The sequence below is a fragment of the Mustela putorius genome, unplaced genomic scaffold (genome assembly GCF_011764305.1).
Source record: "Mustela putorius furo isolate JIRA1106 unplaced genomic scaffold, ASM1176430v1.1 tig00003853_pilon_pilon_pilon, whole genome shotgun sequence".
Classification (NCBI taxonomy): domain Eukaryota; kingdom Metazoa; phylum Chordata; class Mammalia; order Carnivora; family Mustelidae; genus Mustela; species Mustela putorius.
This window is the reverse complement of record NW_025422005.1, coordinates 71,728,611-71,740,980: the sequence shown is the minus strand read 5'-3', so window position 1 is coordinate 71,740,980 and position 12,370 is coordinate 71,728,611. Positions and strand designations below refer to the sequence as shown.

The 12,370-nt window shown below is 34.9% G+C and overlaps 1 protein-coding gene across 5 annotated transcripts in view; it reads left to right on the top strand.

Annotated features, from left to right (window-relative positions):
- COL24A1 (collagen type XXIV alpha 1 chain) overlaps window positions 1–2,351 on the top strand; it is a 411,639-nt gene extending 409,288 nt beyond the window's left edge. For all 5 annotated transcript variants that reach the window (XM_045064804.1, XM_045064802.1, XM_013056205.2 and 2 more), the window contains one exon: window positions 892–2,351. In XM_045064804.1, the coding sequence (XP_044920739.1) occupies window positions 892–1,038 (147 nt within the window). In that variant the 3' untranslated portion in view covers window positions 1,039–2,351. The remainder of the gene's footprint in view (window positions 1–891) is intronic.
- The last annotated feature ends 10,019 nt before the right edge of the window (window positions 2,352–12,370 follow it).

The window sequence follows — 12,370 nt, the reverse complement described above, 5'->3', positions numbered from 1 at the left end:
TACTGCTTAAAAGACTTAACGAGGTAATCTAATAGTGTCTTACACACACACACACACACACACACACACCAAGCTGATGACTAGTGAATGAAATTTAAAGCTTAAATAATCACTGAGGTTTCTTCACATTTTAAAATTTATATCATAATTCTATAAACAAGTGAATCAACTTTTTAATAAAAAGCTTCACAAAACTAGCGAATTGTGTTTCTCTATTTTATCTTGTTGAATCTTAATCATAAGAGATTTTATGATATGTGTTTGTTCCATAGTAGAATTTGTCTGAAACAAAAGAACATAGAGTGATAAAAAAAAAAAAAAAACAGAAAGACCTAGAAAGAAGAGAGGAAAGAAACTATATAAACAGTAACCACAGACTGGAAAAAAAGAAACCTTAACGGTGATTCAACAGAATTATAGTTTATTTCCTAATGAAGCAATTTTGGTTATTTCTTGCCTAAATTACAGAGAGGTTGAGACAGTTCATTGCTTTTCCTCCAAGAATGCCCATCCTAAAGAATCAGCCTCAAATAAAGGAACAGAGAACAGATGTGTTACTCATATTAGGAATAGTACAGCCTTTTAATTCATACCTGGTCCAGTGATCTACAGACAACAGAAGCAGAAGCCTAGCCTTAGTCCCTGGGACTGAAAAATCAGAACACACATTGCCATTTGGAGAAAAGAATGAACCCATGTTTTCAATTAGTCATAGTGAGTGTTAGCATTGCACACTTACTCTATGCCAGCATTTACTTTGTTTTAGGGACTTCCTATTCATTATCTCTAATTCTTAAACTAAATCTTCATTGAGAGTGAAGGGCATTGTCTGCTGAGAACAACTTCTGATGACATGATTACATATCAAAGCATTTTGTTCTTGTTTTACAGATTCAAGATGGCAGCTGGCATAAGGCAAAATTCCTTTTTCACACCCAGGACCCTAATCAGCTTCCAGTCATTGAAGTACAAAAACTTCCTCATCTCAAAACCAAAAGGAAGTACTACATTGAAAGCAGTTCTGTATGCTTTCTCTAAGGTTTCTGAATTAGTTCAGAATTTGTGCTGTTGGCCAGGTAATTGTTGCAGAGGGAAAAATACAGACAGAGAGATACTATCATTGTGAAATGCATGGAATAAAGCATTGGCTAAATCTTAAAGAATCTCAGGAAGAAAAGATTTCCTCCAAAGAAGGAGAAAAGGCATTTTTTAAAGGACTATAATTGATAAAGTATTTAATTCTTTAAAAAATTATATTGATCTGAGCTTTCTTAGAGAATTCCCTAGAACTGAAAATTTATAAACATGGAATTCTTCAGGGTAGCCTCTATTTTTTGACTGAGAGCAAAGTACCCATTAGACAGCTGGAGATGCAGAGCACTATGGAGCAATACTGGCTAATGCTTCCACATGTGTGATGCTTCTGTCTAAAAATCACAAGCCACAGTCCAACATGTCTTATTTTCCCAAACACTAAGCTGTATTCAGGTCCCCAATGGGCATATACATCTTAGCCGGTGGTACACTACCTCTTACGTGTTGCCTTTTTATGTTGCTTGGTGCTCTTCCTAAAACAAGGTGCTTGTGGCTTTCATAGACTGTTTTATTTCTTTTTTCGTCTTTGTCATTCTTTAAGAGTGTATGTACTGGTTACATCAAGATATGTTTTGGTTGTTAGTACTTTATTTTAATTTGTTTGGTTACATGCTTAATAACAAGTAAAACATTATTTATGTGAAGTCCTTGTTCTATTTTAAAATTCTCTTTGTGATATGGAATCAAAGCCAGCACACAGTAACCTGTGCTTATGCACAAGAGAATTAGGAGGTTTCTTTTGTTTTTATTTTTTAAAGTGTTGTAAAAAATATTACAGGCCAGCTACTTCCTGTAGTAGGTTTGGGATAGAGTTTGGGGTTGTGATATACTATTTTTAAAAAATCCATGATCATCTGGAATGATACTATGTATATATATATATTTTGTAAAGTTTTAATTCAGCAAATCTTTTGAAATTGCTGCTGTTTTAAATTATAAAAACCATTATTTCTTCTTCATAGGAATTACATGTTTTATAGTATTCATTGATTTTATCTCACTATTCTTAAATTTATTGTGTTTGGACCTAAAAGACTTCAATTTACCAGTCTTAAAAGCAACATTCAGGAAGAAAAAAGTCTTTAGCCATTTAAAATAGGCTCAGCCCACTCAGAATTCCCTTGTCAGAGAAATGTTATTCAGTATTAAAAGAAAAATATTATACCTTTTGGTATATAGAAAAGCTTGTACATCCATTATAAACATATCTTTAGCCACAGCAAACCACACTTACCTATCCATAATAAAAATATGCTTGAAACCTTTTTTGGTGGTATTCATTTTTCTTCTTTTGTTATCATATCCTTGTATTACCAATGGTAGTTCTCTGGCAGAGTCCTTCTGTCCTCTGTACATATACATTATTACAAAGTATCTGTTACACACCTATAAGAGGATTATAGGGTCTATTTTCTACTTGTGCAAAATGAGGTCAGAATAAATTCTCATATATGGTCAATTGACTTTCAAAAAATGTGCCAATATCATTTAATAGGAAATGGACAGTTTTTTCAGCAAATGGTGCTGGGAAAAATGGATATCCACAAGCAAAATAATGAAGTTGGACCTTTATCTGGTATCACATATACAACTTAACTCAAAATGGATCAAAGTGCTAAATATAAGAGCTAAGCTTATAAATCTCTTAGAAGAAAACATAGAGGAAAGTCTCCATGACATTGGATTTAGCAGTAATTTCTTGAAGATGACACTAAAAGCATGTTCAAAAAAAGAAAAAAATAAATTGGACTGCTTTAAAATTAAGAACTTCTGTACATCAAAGGACACTATCAAGAAAGTGAAAAGACATCCCACAGAATGGGAGGAAAAATTTGCAAATCATATATCTGATAAAGAATTAATACCCCAGGATGTATTTTTTTAAACTCCTACACCTCCACAGCTCTTTCTGCCCACAGATCCTGTCCCCATGCTTTAAGAAACCACCATTTTGCACCATAATTTAATGAATCAATTAATTAATTAAATTTCTACAACTCAAAATAAAAAGCAATCCAACTGAAAAATGGGCAAAGGACTTAAGAGATATTTCTCCAAAGAAGATATACAAATAGCCAACAAAAGAAAAGATGCTCAACATCTCTAGTTATTTGGAAAATGCAAATCAGTGCCATAGGTAGATACCACTTGACATTCACTGTGATGACTATTATCCAAAAGAAAAACAAAACCAAAAAAAATGAAAGTAACAGGCATTGGTTAGGATGTGGATAAAGTGAAACCTTTGTATGTTGCTGGTGGGAATGTAAAATGGTGTAGTCATTGAGGAAAATAGTTTGTCAGTTTCTCAAAAGTTAAACACAGAATTACCATATGACCCAGTAATTCTAACTTGTGTATATGCCCAAAAGAATTGAAAGAAGGGACTCAAAGAGATGTTTGTACGCAAGTGTTCATGGAGATATTATTCAGAATAACCCCAAACTGGAAACAACCCAAATGTGCATCCACAGATGAATTGATTAACAAAATGTGGTATGTATCTACAATGGAAAATTATTGGGTCATAAAAAGGAATGAAATTCTGATATGTGCTAACAACACTGATCACCTTGAAAACATTACACTATGTGAAATAAGGCAGATGAAAAAGGGCGAGTTATCTGAAATACCTACCACTTATCTGAAGTATCAAGAATAGACAAATTCAAAGACAGGAAATAGAACAGAGGTTATCAGAGGCTGGGAGAGATGGGAATGGGGAACAATTTTGTAATGAGTGCAGAGTTTCTGTTTGGGATGATGACATAGTTCTGGAGATGGATGGTAATAATGGTTGCACGACACATGAATGCACTCAGTACAACTGAACTAACACTTAAAATGATTTAAATGACCAATGTTATGTTGTACATTTTACCACAATTTTTTTTAATGGGGTGATGACAAATATGTCTGATTTCCTGCTTGAGAACCATGGAATGCTTTTTTAAAGGAGCAGAATGTGCCATACCTTTTGTTTCTCCCCCCCAAAAATAATTTATTTCAGAGACATAAATGGTTTTTCTAGGTATCATTTAAGAACTAAATATATATATATACATATATATATACACATACATATATATATATGTATATATATAATAGAAATATCTCACTTTATGCTTTTTTTGAAATATTAAATTTAAAGCACAGTTTAATCAACATAATCATAGATAATATAGCATATATAGTGATTAAGAGTACACTGGAGCCTAGCTGTGTGACTTTGGGTATATTATTCTTCACTGCCTCAGTTTCTTCACTGCAAAATGAGGATAATAAAAGTAAAAATCTTTATGAGTTAGGCTTCTTAGAGAAACAAAACCAGTAGGAGATATAGATAGATAGAAGTAGAAACACAGATTTTATATATAATACACATATAATATTGTTATGATATATAAATACATTTTTTATTTTATGTTTTTATATGGAAGCATTATGATGAATTGGCTTGCACAATTATGGAAGCCGAGAATAGCCACAATTTGCCACCTGTAAACTAGAGACCCAGAAAGGCCAGTGATGTAAGTTAAGTCCAAAGGCCTGAGAAGCAGTGGAGCCAATAGATTAAAATCCAGTCTCTGGGCCGGTGAAGATGGGAGGTCCCAACTCAAGCAAGCAGACAGAGCAAAAAAGGCACATTTTTCCTTACTTTGCCTTTTGTTTGATTCAGGCCCTCAGTGGATTGGGTGATGCCCATGTACATTGTGGGAGAGGGACGATTTACTTTACTGAGTCCACTGGTTCAAAGACTAATCTCCAGAAATTCTATTACAGAAACACCCAGAAATAATTTTTAATGTGGACACCTATGGCCGGTCAAATTGACACATAAAATTAACTATCACATATCTCACTTGGTGGTTGAATGGGTTCAATAAATTACCCTGGAGAAGTATAAAACTGCCTGGCACAAAGCCATCAATCACTCTGTAAGCATTCCCTGCTGCTCTTGTTGAAGTAACAACATCATTGAAGATTTAATAGATAAGCTCCATGCTAGTTATCACCAAGGAGGTGGTAGCAAATCCCTTAATAAAATTACTCATCTGTTTTATAGCCATGCCAGTCCCATAATTTGTTTTGTAACAATAGATTTTATATTTTAGGAACATAGATTAAATATAAAGGCTTTCTAGAAATAAGGTACAACTGTAACAGTATATAATTAGATAATGTGCCTCCCTCTTCTCCCCATTTTTTTTATTAATGTGGGAATTATAGTTGTCATTAAAAGTAAATATCACCAGGTTTTTTTTGTAATATAAAACCATTGCAGAAGGAATATTGGATTTAGATACATAAAACTTGGGACATCTGTGTGACTCAGTTGGTTAAACGTCTGCCTTCGGCTAGATCATGATCTTGGGGTCCTGGGAAGGAGTCTCAAATCTGGCTCCCTGCTCAGCAGGGAGCCTGCTTCTCCCTCTGCCTCTGCTATTCCCCCTGCTTGTGCTCTCTTTCTCTCAAATGAGTGGATGGATGGATGGATGGATGATATATTTTTTTAAATATATGCGTAAAACTTGAACTAAGTTCCCTTCTCACTCATCGGTTTGGGGTACTTGGTTAAGTCACTAATTCTCTGTTTCCTTATCTATACTGGGCAAAATTTTTTGTTTTTTTGGCCTGCTTCTTATACTTATATGAGGTAGGTGTGTTAAAAAATCTCAAACTGTGATTATGGACATTCCCGTTTCTTTTACATCTCCCATTTTTGCTTTATACTTGTAATCAGTTGCATTCAAATTTACCACAGCTTTTTTCAGAGGTATCGCACTACATGTTTAATAACTAGCGCTCCAGGGTAAAAAGAGAAACAATCACTACTTGTAGCATTAGCCAGTTTTCATGGCATAAACACTTGGACCATACCAATTTTGTGCTGTAACTTGTTAGCGTCAAGATAGTACATCTTTGTTCGTCTTTTTATTTTTGACCTTTCTACATCCTTCTGTCTAGGCATATTTATTATACTCGGCATATGCTTGTAGATGTGTATATTTTTAATCTATTTTGACAATTTTAGACTCAGAATATGTAGTCTGTTTAGTTAATGTAGTCACTGGTATAGTTGCATTTAAACCTGATATTTTACTATCATTTTGTATTTGTCTCCTTTCTTTTTCTTTTTTCTTCCTTTGGATTGGTAAAATACTTTTTATTCCATTTTCCCTCTTTTAGCTTGTTAAACATTATTTTTATTTTCTTTTAGTGGCTACTTTAAAGTCAATAATATGTATCCTTGACTTTGTAGAGGTCATATAAATTAGTACTTTTCTACCTTCCAGACAACTCAAGGATATTACAAAACTTCAACCCCACTCCTCTTTCTCTGACATTTTGGAATGTTATTGTCAAGTATTTTAATTCAGCACATATTTAGACTCCTACGGGATATTACTATTTGCTATTATTTTAAACTGGCAATATTTATTTGGTTTTATCCACCTATTTATACTTTCCTATACTTTTCTTTCCTTCCTTCCATCCTGCATATTTTAGGTGGACTTGAAAGAAGCAAGAAGAGATGACATAGGCTTTATACAGAGGCAGAGTTACCACTGAAGATAATAAATTTAAGCTTTAGGGCCCTGAAGTGGCCTTCAAAATGTCTTCACGGGGGCATTTATGTTTGTAGAGTTTGCAAAAGTACAGTAATTTTTAGTTATTTTCCATAAAGAGGACCCTAACTTGTACGAGCATCGGGCTTCATGAAATTTAAGTTTATCCCTGCCCTTTACCTGGATGAAATACAAATGTCATTCTTTCTGTAGGAAATAACAGATGACTATAGTAAACAAAAAGAGGGACTGTTGCTAGTGGCACAGGAATGACCAGTGCAGTAGAAACATGGTGTTCAGCAGTAAGCACTGTGACAGACCTCATTTTCTGTCCAAAATGCTAAGTTTGGTTCTCCCATACAAGACTAGCAGCTTTTATAGTTTCAGAAATAAGTGTAAGCTAAGCCTTCAATGTAATGTGCTCTGCCCTATTCAAACACAACTTTTCTACCATGACCTACATAGTAATTGGCTCTGAAGGCATGATTAAGTCGTTATCACCTCAGCCCAGGTACACAATTATGCAATCTGTGTGCTTTGGATTCAGAGTCCTGGTATAACTCAAAGCTAATTTAGAAAAATGGCACCTTTGTAGAGAAGGGCAACCAGTGGGGTATCGAGCTATCATCTTGGCTGTGCCTAGCTAGCAGTGGAATTTCAGGACTTTACATAAGGACAAAGTAATCTCAGTAACAGTCCATTAAAAATAATTTAATTTCACAAGGTATCTAGTTCAAAACAAATTTAGAGCTGAAATTCAAGAAAACTTCTCATTTCTTGAAGGAAACACTGGAAATCCAGTTTCGTGAAATGGACATTCTTCATGAAGGGATAAAGATTTCCCTCAGCTGTTAGAATATAAAAACTTTATTTGAACTTTATTGATTTTACATTCAATTTTTCTCACTTGAATATTTCAATTTGTAAAAGGGGTTAAGCCATTTAAGTACCAAAACAAATGCCAAGATACTATATAAAACATTCAGTTAAAATAATTTTTAGTTGTTTCTAAATATTTCCTACATAATTCAGTATATCATAGAAAAATACTATATATCTTTTTCCAAGTCTTCATATGATGAAAAAATTAAAAACTTGGGACAAAAATTAATTACTAGATACCAATAAGTTTTTAGTTTAATAGTTGGAAGAGAGAAATTAAAACAATCAGACTTTATTTAGTTTGAGTTTATAACCAATATTATTGCTGACTTCAGGGTTCAGATGTTAAAAGATAATAAATATTTTAGAATAGTTTTCAGAAATTTTTCTTCTAAAATCTTTTCAGAAATGTATTTCTTATACCTCCCTGCTGCAAATAGTTAGGCCTTCTGTATTAGGTCCTGGATTCCTCTAATAGTAATGACCCAATTGTTGGATCCTTCTAAAGGCTCATTAATTATGACAGAACCTCCTGAATCATGATTTGTTTGTTTGATCCAAATAATGCTTTTGCCAATAATAGATCCAGCCCATTCTTTGGAAACAAGTTACTTGTGTTGTAATAATAGGCCCATCCAAATCACAGTATGTCATGCTCCTGTGGTAAAGAATTATCACACCCAGAACCAATCTGGGGTTTCTTCTCTGTATCCCAACCTCAGAACCAAGTTGAGGAAATGAAGCTGGTTCCTGATCACCTATAGGATAAAGAAATGCAAGTTTTTCTGTGAAGCCTATAAGGCCTTGGTGGCCGGGCCTCTGATTCCTTGTCAACGTGCTCCCCTCCTTTTCTCATCTGAGTCCATATACTCCAGACATACCTATCTTAGCTCATGTTCTCTGAACATGCTGTATGTTTTCATTCCTTTGCCTGGAAAGTTCTCCTGCCCTGTTCTCCTGGCCAGCTCCTACTCTTTCTTCAAGTTAGATCCTTAGGAAAACTTTCTTAACTTTTCCCACAAAGGAATGCATGCTGCTTCCTCTTTGGGGCATATTCTGTTGTTTTTCTTTTTTCTTTTCTTTTTCTTAAAGATTTTATTTGTTGGGGCACCTGGGTGGCTCAGTGGGTTAAAGCCTCTGCCTTCAGCTCCGGTCATGATCCCAGGGTCCTGGGATGGAGCCCCACTACAGGCTCCCTCTCTCTCTACCTGCCTCTCTGCCTACTTGTGATCTCTGTCTGTCAAAAAAAAAAAAATCTAAAAAAAAAAATTTTTATTTGTTTATTTGATAGAGAGAGACACAGCGAGAGAGGGAACAAAAGCAGAAGGAGTGGGAGAGGGAGAACCAGGCTTCCCGCCAAGCAGGGAGCCCAACATGGGGCTCTTTCCCCAGGAAGCTGGGATCATGACCTGAGCTGAAGGCAGATGCCCAATGACTGAGCCCCCCAGGCACCCCCAAATTCTTCTACACTTGCTTCAGTAGGTTGTTATTGTCCTTCACATGCCTGTTTCCCTTCACTCACTGTGACCTCCCTGAAGGCAAAGTATGGATTTTTTTTTTAATTTTTTCAATTTATTTATTTTCAGAAAAACAGTATTCGTTATTTTTTCACCACACCCAGTGCTCCATGCAATCCGTGCCCTCTATAATACCCACCCCCTAGTACCCCAACCTCCCACACCCTCGCCACTTCAAACCCCTCAGATTGCTTTTCAGAGTCCATAGTCTCTCAAAGTATGGATTTTAATGCTTATAATTACACAGAATGGCACAGTGTATGATGCAAATAGGTGCTCAGGGCCTCCATGTCTTCATGTTTTATTGCATATTGTGGACTAGAGACTGTGCTGTGAGTTGGCAACTCAAATTGAACAAAAAAGGCAAGGTCCCTGTGCTCAATGAGCTTTCTATCTAGGAGAGAAACTGATGTTAATCAAATGATAGTATTCGTGAATTTATCATTACAACTTGAAACCAGTGCTCTTTAAAAAATACACTCATATACATGAACTCTGACCGAGGCTGGAGTAGAGGGGAGAAGTGCCTAAGGAATGCTTCTGTAGGAAAGTAGGGCCTACTTCCTTCTGAAGGATGAGTAATTAGACATGAGGCTGAAGAGAAGATATGGGCCATTATGAGGAATCTTTGCAAGGCTATGATAAGGATTTATTTAGTTCTTTATCCTAAGAGCAACAATTAGACATTGAAGGGTTTTAAGGAGTTGGTTGACATTATCAGACTTGTGATTTGCAAAGATGCTCAGGCTACAAATTGAAGAATGAGGAGACAGGTATTTATTGATCAAATTAATAAATGAACTACCACACTTAGCTGATTCTTGAATATTTCTTTTATCTAAATCTCAGCAATTGACATTTGAATTCTAATAATCTCATAGGGCAGCACTGCTCAATATAAAAAAATATATATATATATTTATATATATATTTATATATATAAATATATATTCCAGTAGCCACATTTAAAGAAATAAAGCAAAACAGGTGAAATTAATTTTAATACTGTATTATACATAACCTTATATACCTACAATATTTTCATTTCATCATGTGATCAATATAAAAATGTTATTAATGAGATAACTTTATTCTTTTTTTAAATACTGAATCTTTGAAAGTCAGTGTACATTTTATATTTACAGCACATCTCAATTTGGATAACCACATTCCAAGGGCTCTGTAGCCATCATGGCTACCATCTAGGTCTGTGTAACTGTAATGCCTTCACCCAGTGAACCTGCATTTACATCTTAAGTACACATTAGAGGTGCTTGTTAAAAGATGTTCCAGTAGCTTTCTCTACTTTGATTAAGTACCTCTACAGAAAGACCCAGATATCTTATTGAGCACACCAGGTGATGCTGATACAACAGTCCATGGACAAGTATATGGCAATTGTTGCATATATTGCCTCAAAGTTGCAAATATAATGAAACCTTTGCAGATATAATAAAACATCTTGCATGCTGGAAAAATTTGAGCTATAGCATGGGAAGCCTAGTAGGAAGGATGTTAAGGACACCTCTGAAATTATTTCAGAAAGTTACTATCATCCATATTTTTAAAATAAATCTGGAGAATCCAATTCCTGAAAAAGGTAGCCAATGAATAACACTAGTACTTCCTAATGTCTCCAAGTCTAATCTTGATGATGTCATATAAATGAGAGGGTGCTAATAGATCTTAGAGCCTCCTCAGAAATTCGGAGAAGACTATAGAAGATGAAAGGGAGTTGGGGCCCATTGTAGTGGGGAAATGAAAGACCTAGAGTCGTAGATGGACCCTGATGGAAATAAGGGGTAAAATGGAGGAATAGTATCTCTAGTTGTCTCCTTGTCTACCCATATTACCCTGGGTGGATCACAGCCTACCCCAACTCAAGGGCCAACAGCAGAGCTAGCCCAACCCCTGCCCATGTAGGTGGAATAACATCAGGGAAGCTGATAACTGTACATACAGGTTGGCTTGTAACAGTTCTCTTCTCTTGCTTCTACCCTGAGGTCTGGGTAATAACACAGAATATAGTAATTATTGAAAGGGATGGCAAGTGCAGGAGGGGGCATATTCTCCTCATGAAAAGTCCAAGTGGTTCTAGTGGAGCCCCAACTAGAACATCAGAAGCTTTCTACCCTAAGACTCATCCACTCTCTTCCTTATCAGCCACCTCGGAAAAAACATCAGAAGAATCACAAACCAAGTCTCAGGCCTTTGATCCTCCCTTTCAAGTATGAATTGTAACTGAAGTTGCTGATACTCCCAAGTGAATATGAGATCACAGGGGAAAAAATTACAGAATCTGAAAAGTGTAATTCTTTAAAAGAACTTTCTTAGAAAACTGGACAATTTGTACTAGTGGAACAAAATTAATGGATTTTTTTTTTTAAAGCGAGAAATGTTAAATGAGTAAAGAAATATCTCCGAAGAGATAAGGGAGAATATTAGCAATATGAAACAAAAAGAAGCTGGGGAAACTGATTATGGAAAATATAGTGATTGAAATGAACTTAGTAGATGAGTTGACTAACATTTGATACTATCAAATAACAAATTAGCAAAGTAGAAATTAGTTAGGGAACTCCTCTAAAAGGCATAAAGAACCCTAATAACAAAACCTGATGACATTACAAGAAAAGAGAGCTGTAGACAAACATCCTTCATAAACATACATAAAATCTACTAAACAAAATATGAGCTATTTGAATCCAGCTATATATAACATATATAATAAAAAATGAATTTAGTAATGTTGAAAGATACAAAATCAATTTTAAAAATCAATTGCATTGTTATAGGCTAGTGATGGAAAATCCAAAAATTAAGTTAAATAATTCTTTTCAAAATCACATCAGAAAGAATAAAACACTCGAGTGTTTGGCTAGCTCAGGCAGTAGAGCATGGGACTCTTTTTTTTTTTTTTTTTTTCATTTCTTTTCTTTTCTTTTATTATTTTATTTTTTTTAAGATTTTATTTTTTTTTTATTTCTTTTCAGCGTAACAGTATTCATTGATTTTGCACCACACCCAGTAGAGCATTGGACTTTCGATCTTGGGGTCATGAGTTCAAGCCCAACATTGGGTGTAGAGCTTACTTAACTAAATAAAAAAAGAATAAAATACCTAGGAATTCATTAGGCAAAAGACATGCAAAACGCATACACTGAAAACTACACAGCATTGTTAAGTGAAATTAAAGACAATCTAAATAAATGAGTGACACTCCATTTCCATGGATTCTAAGACACAGTATTATTAAGATGATAATTCTCTTCAGCTGATCTATATATACCACGCTATCCCTGTCGA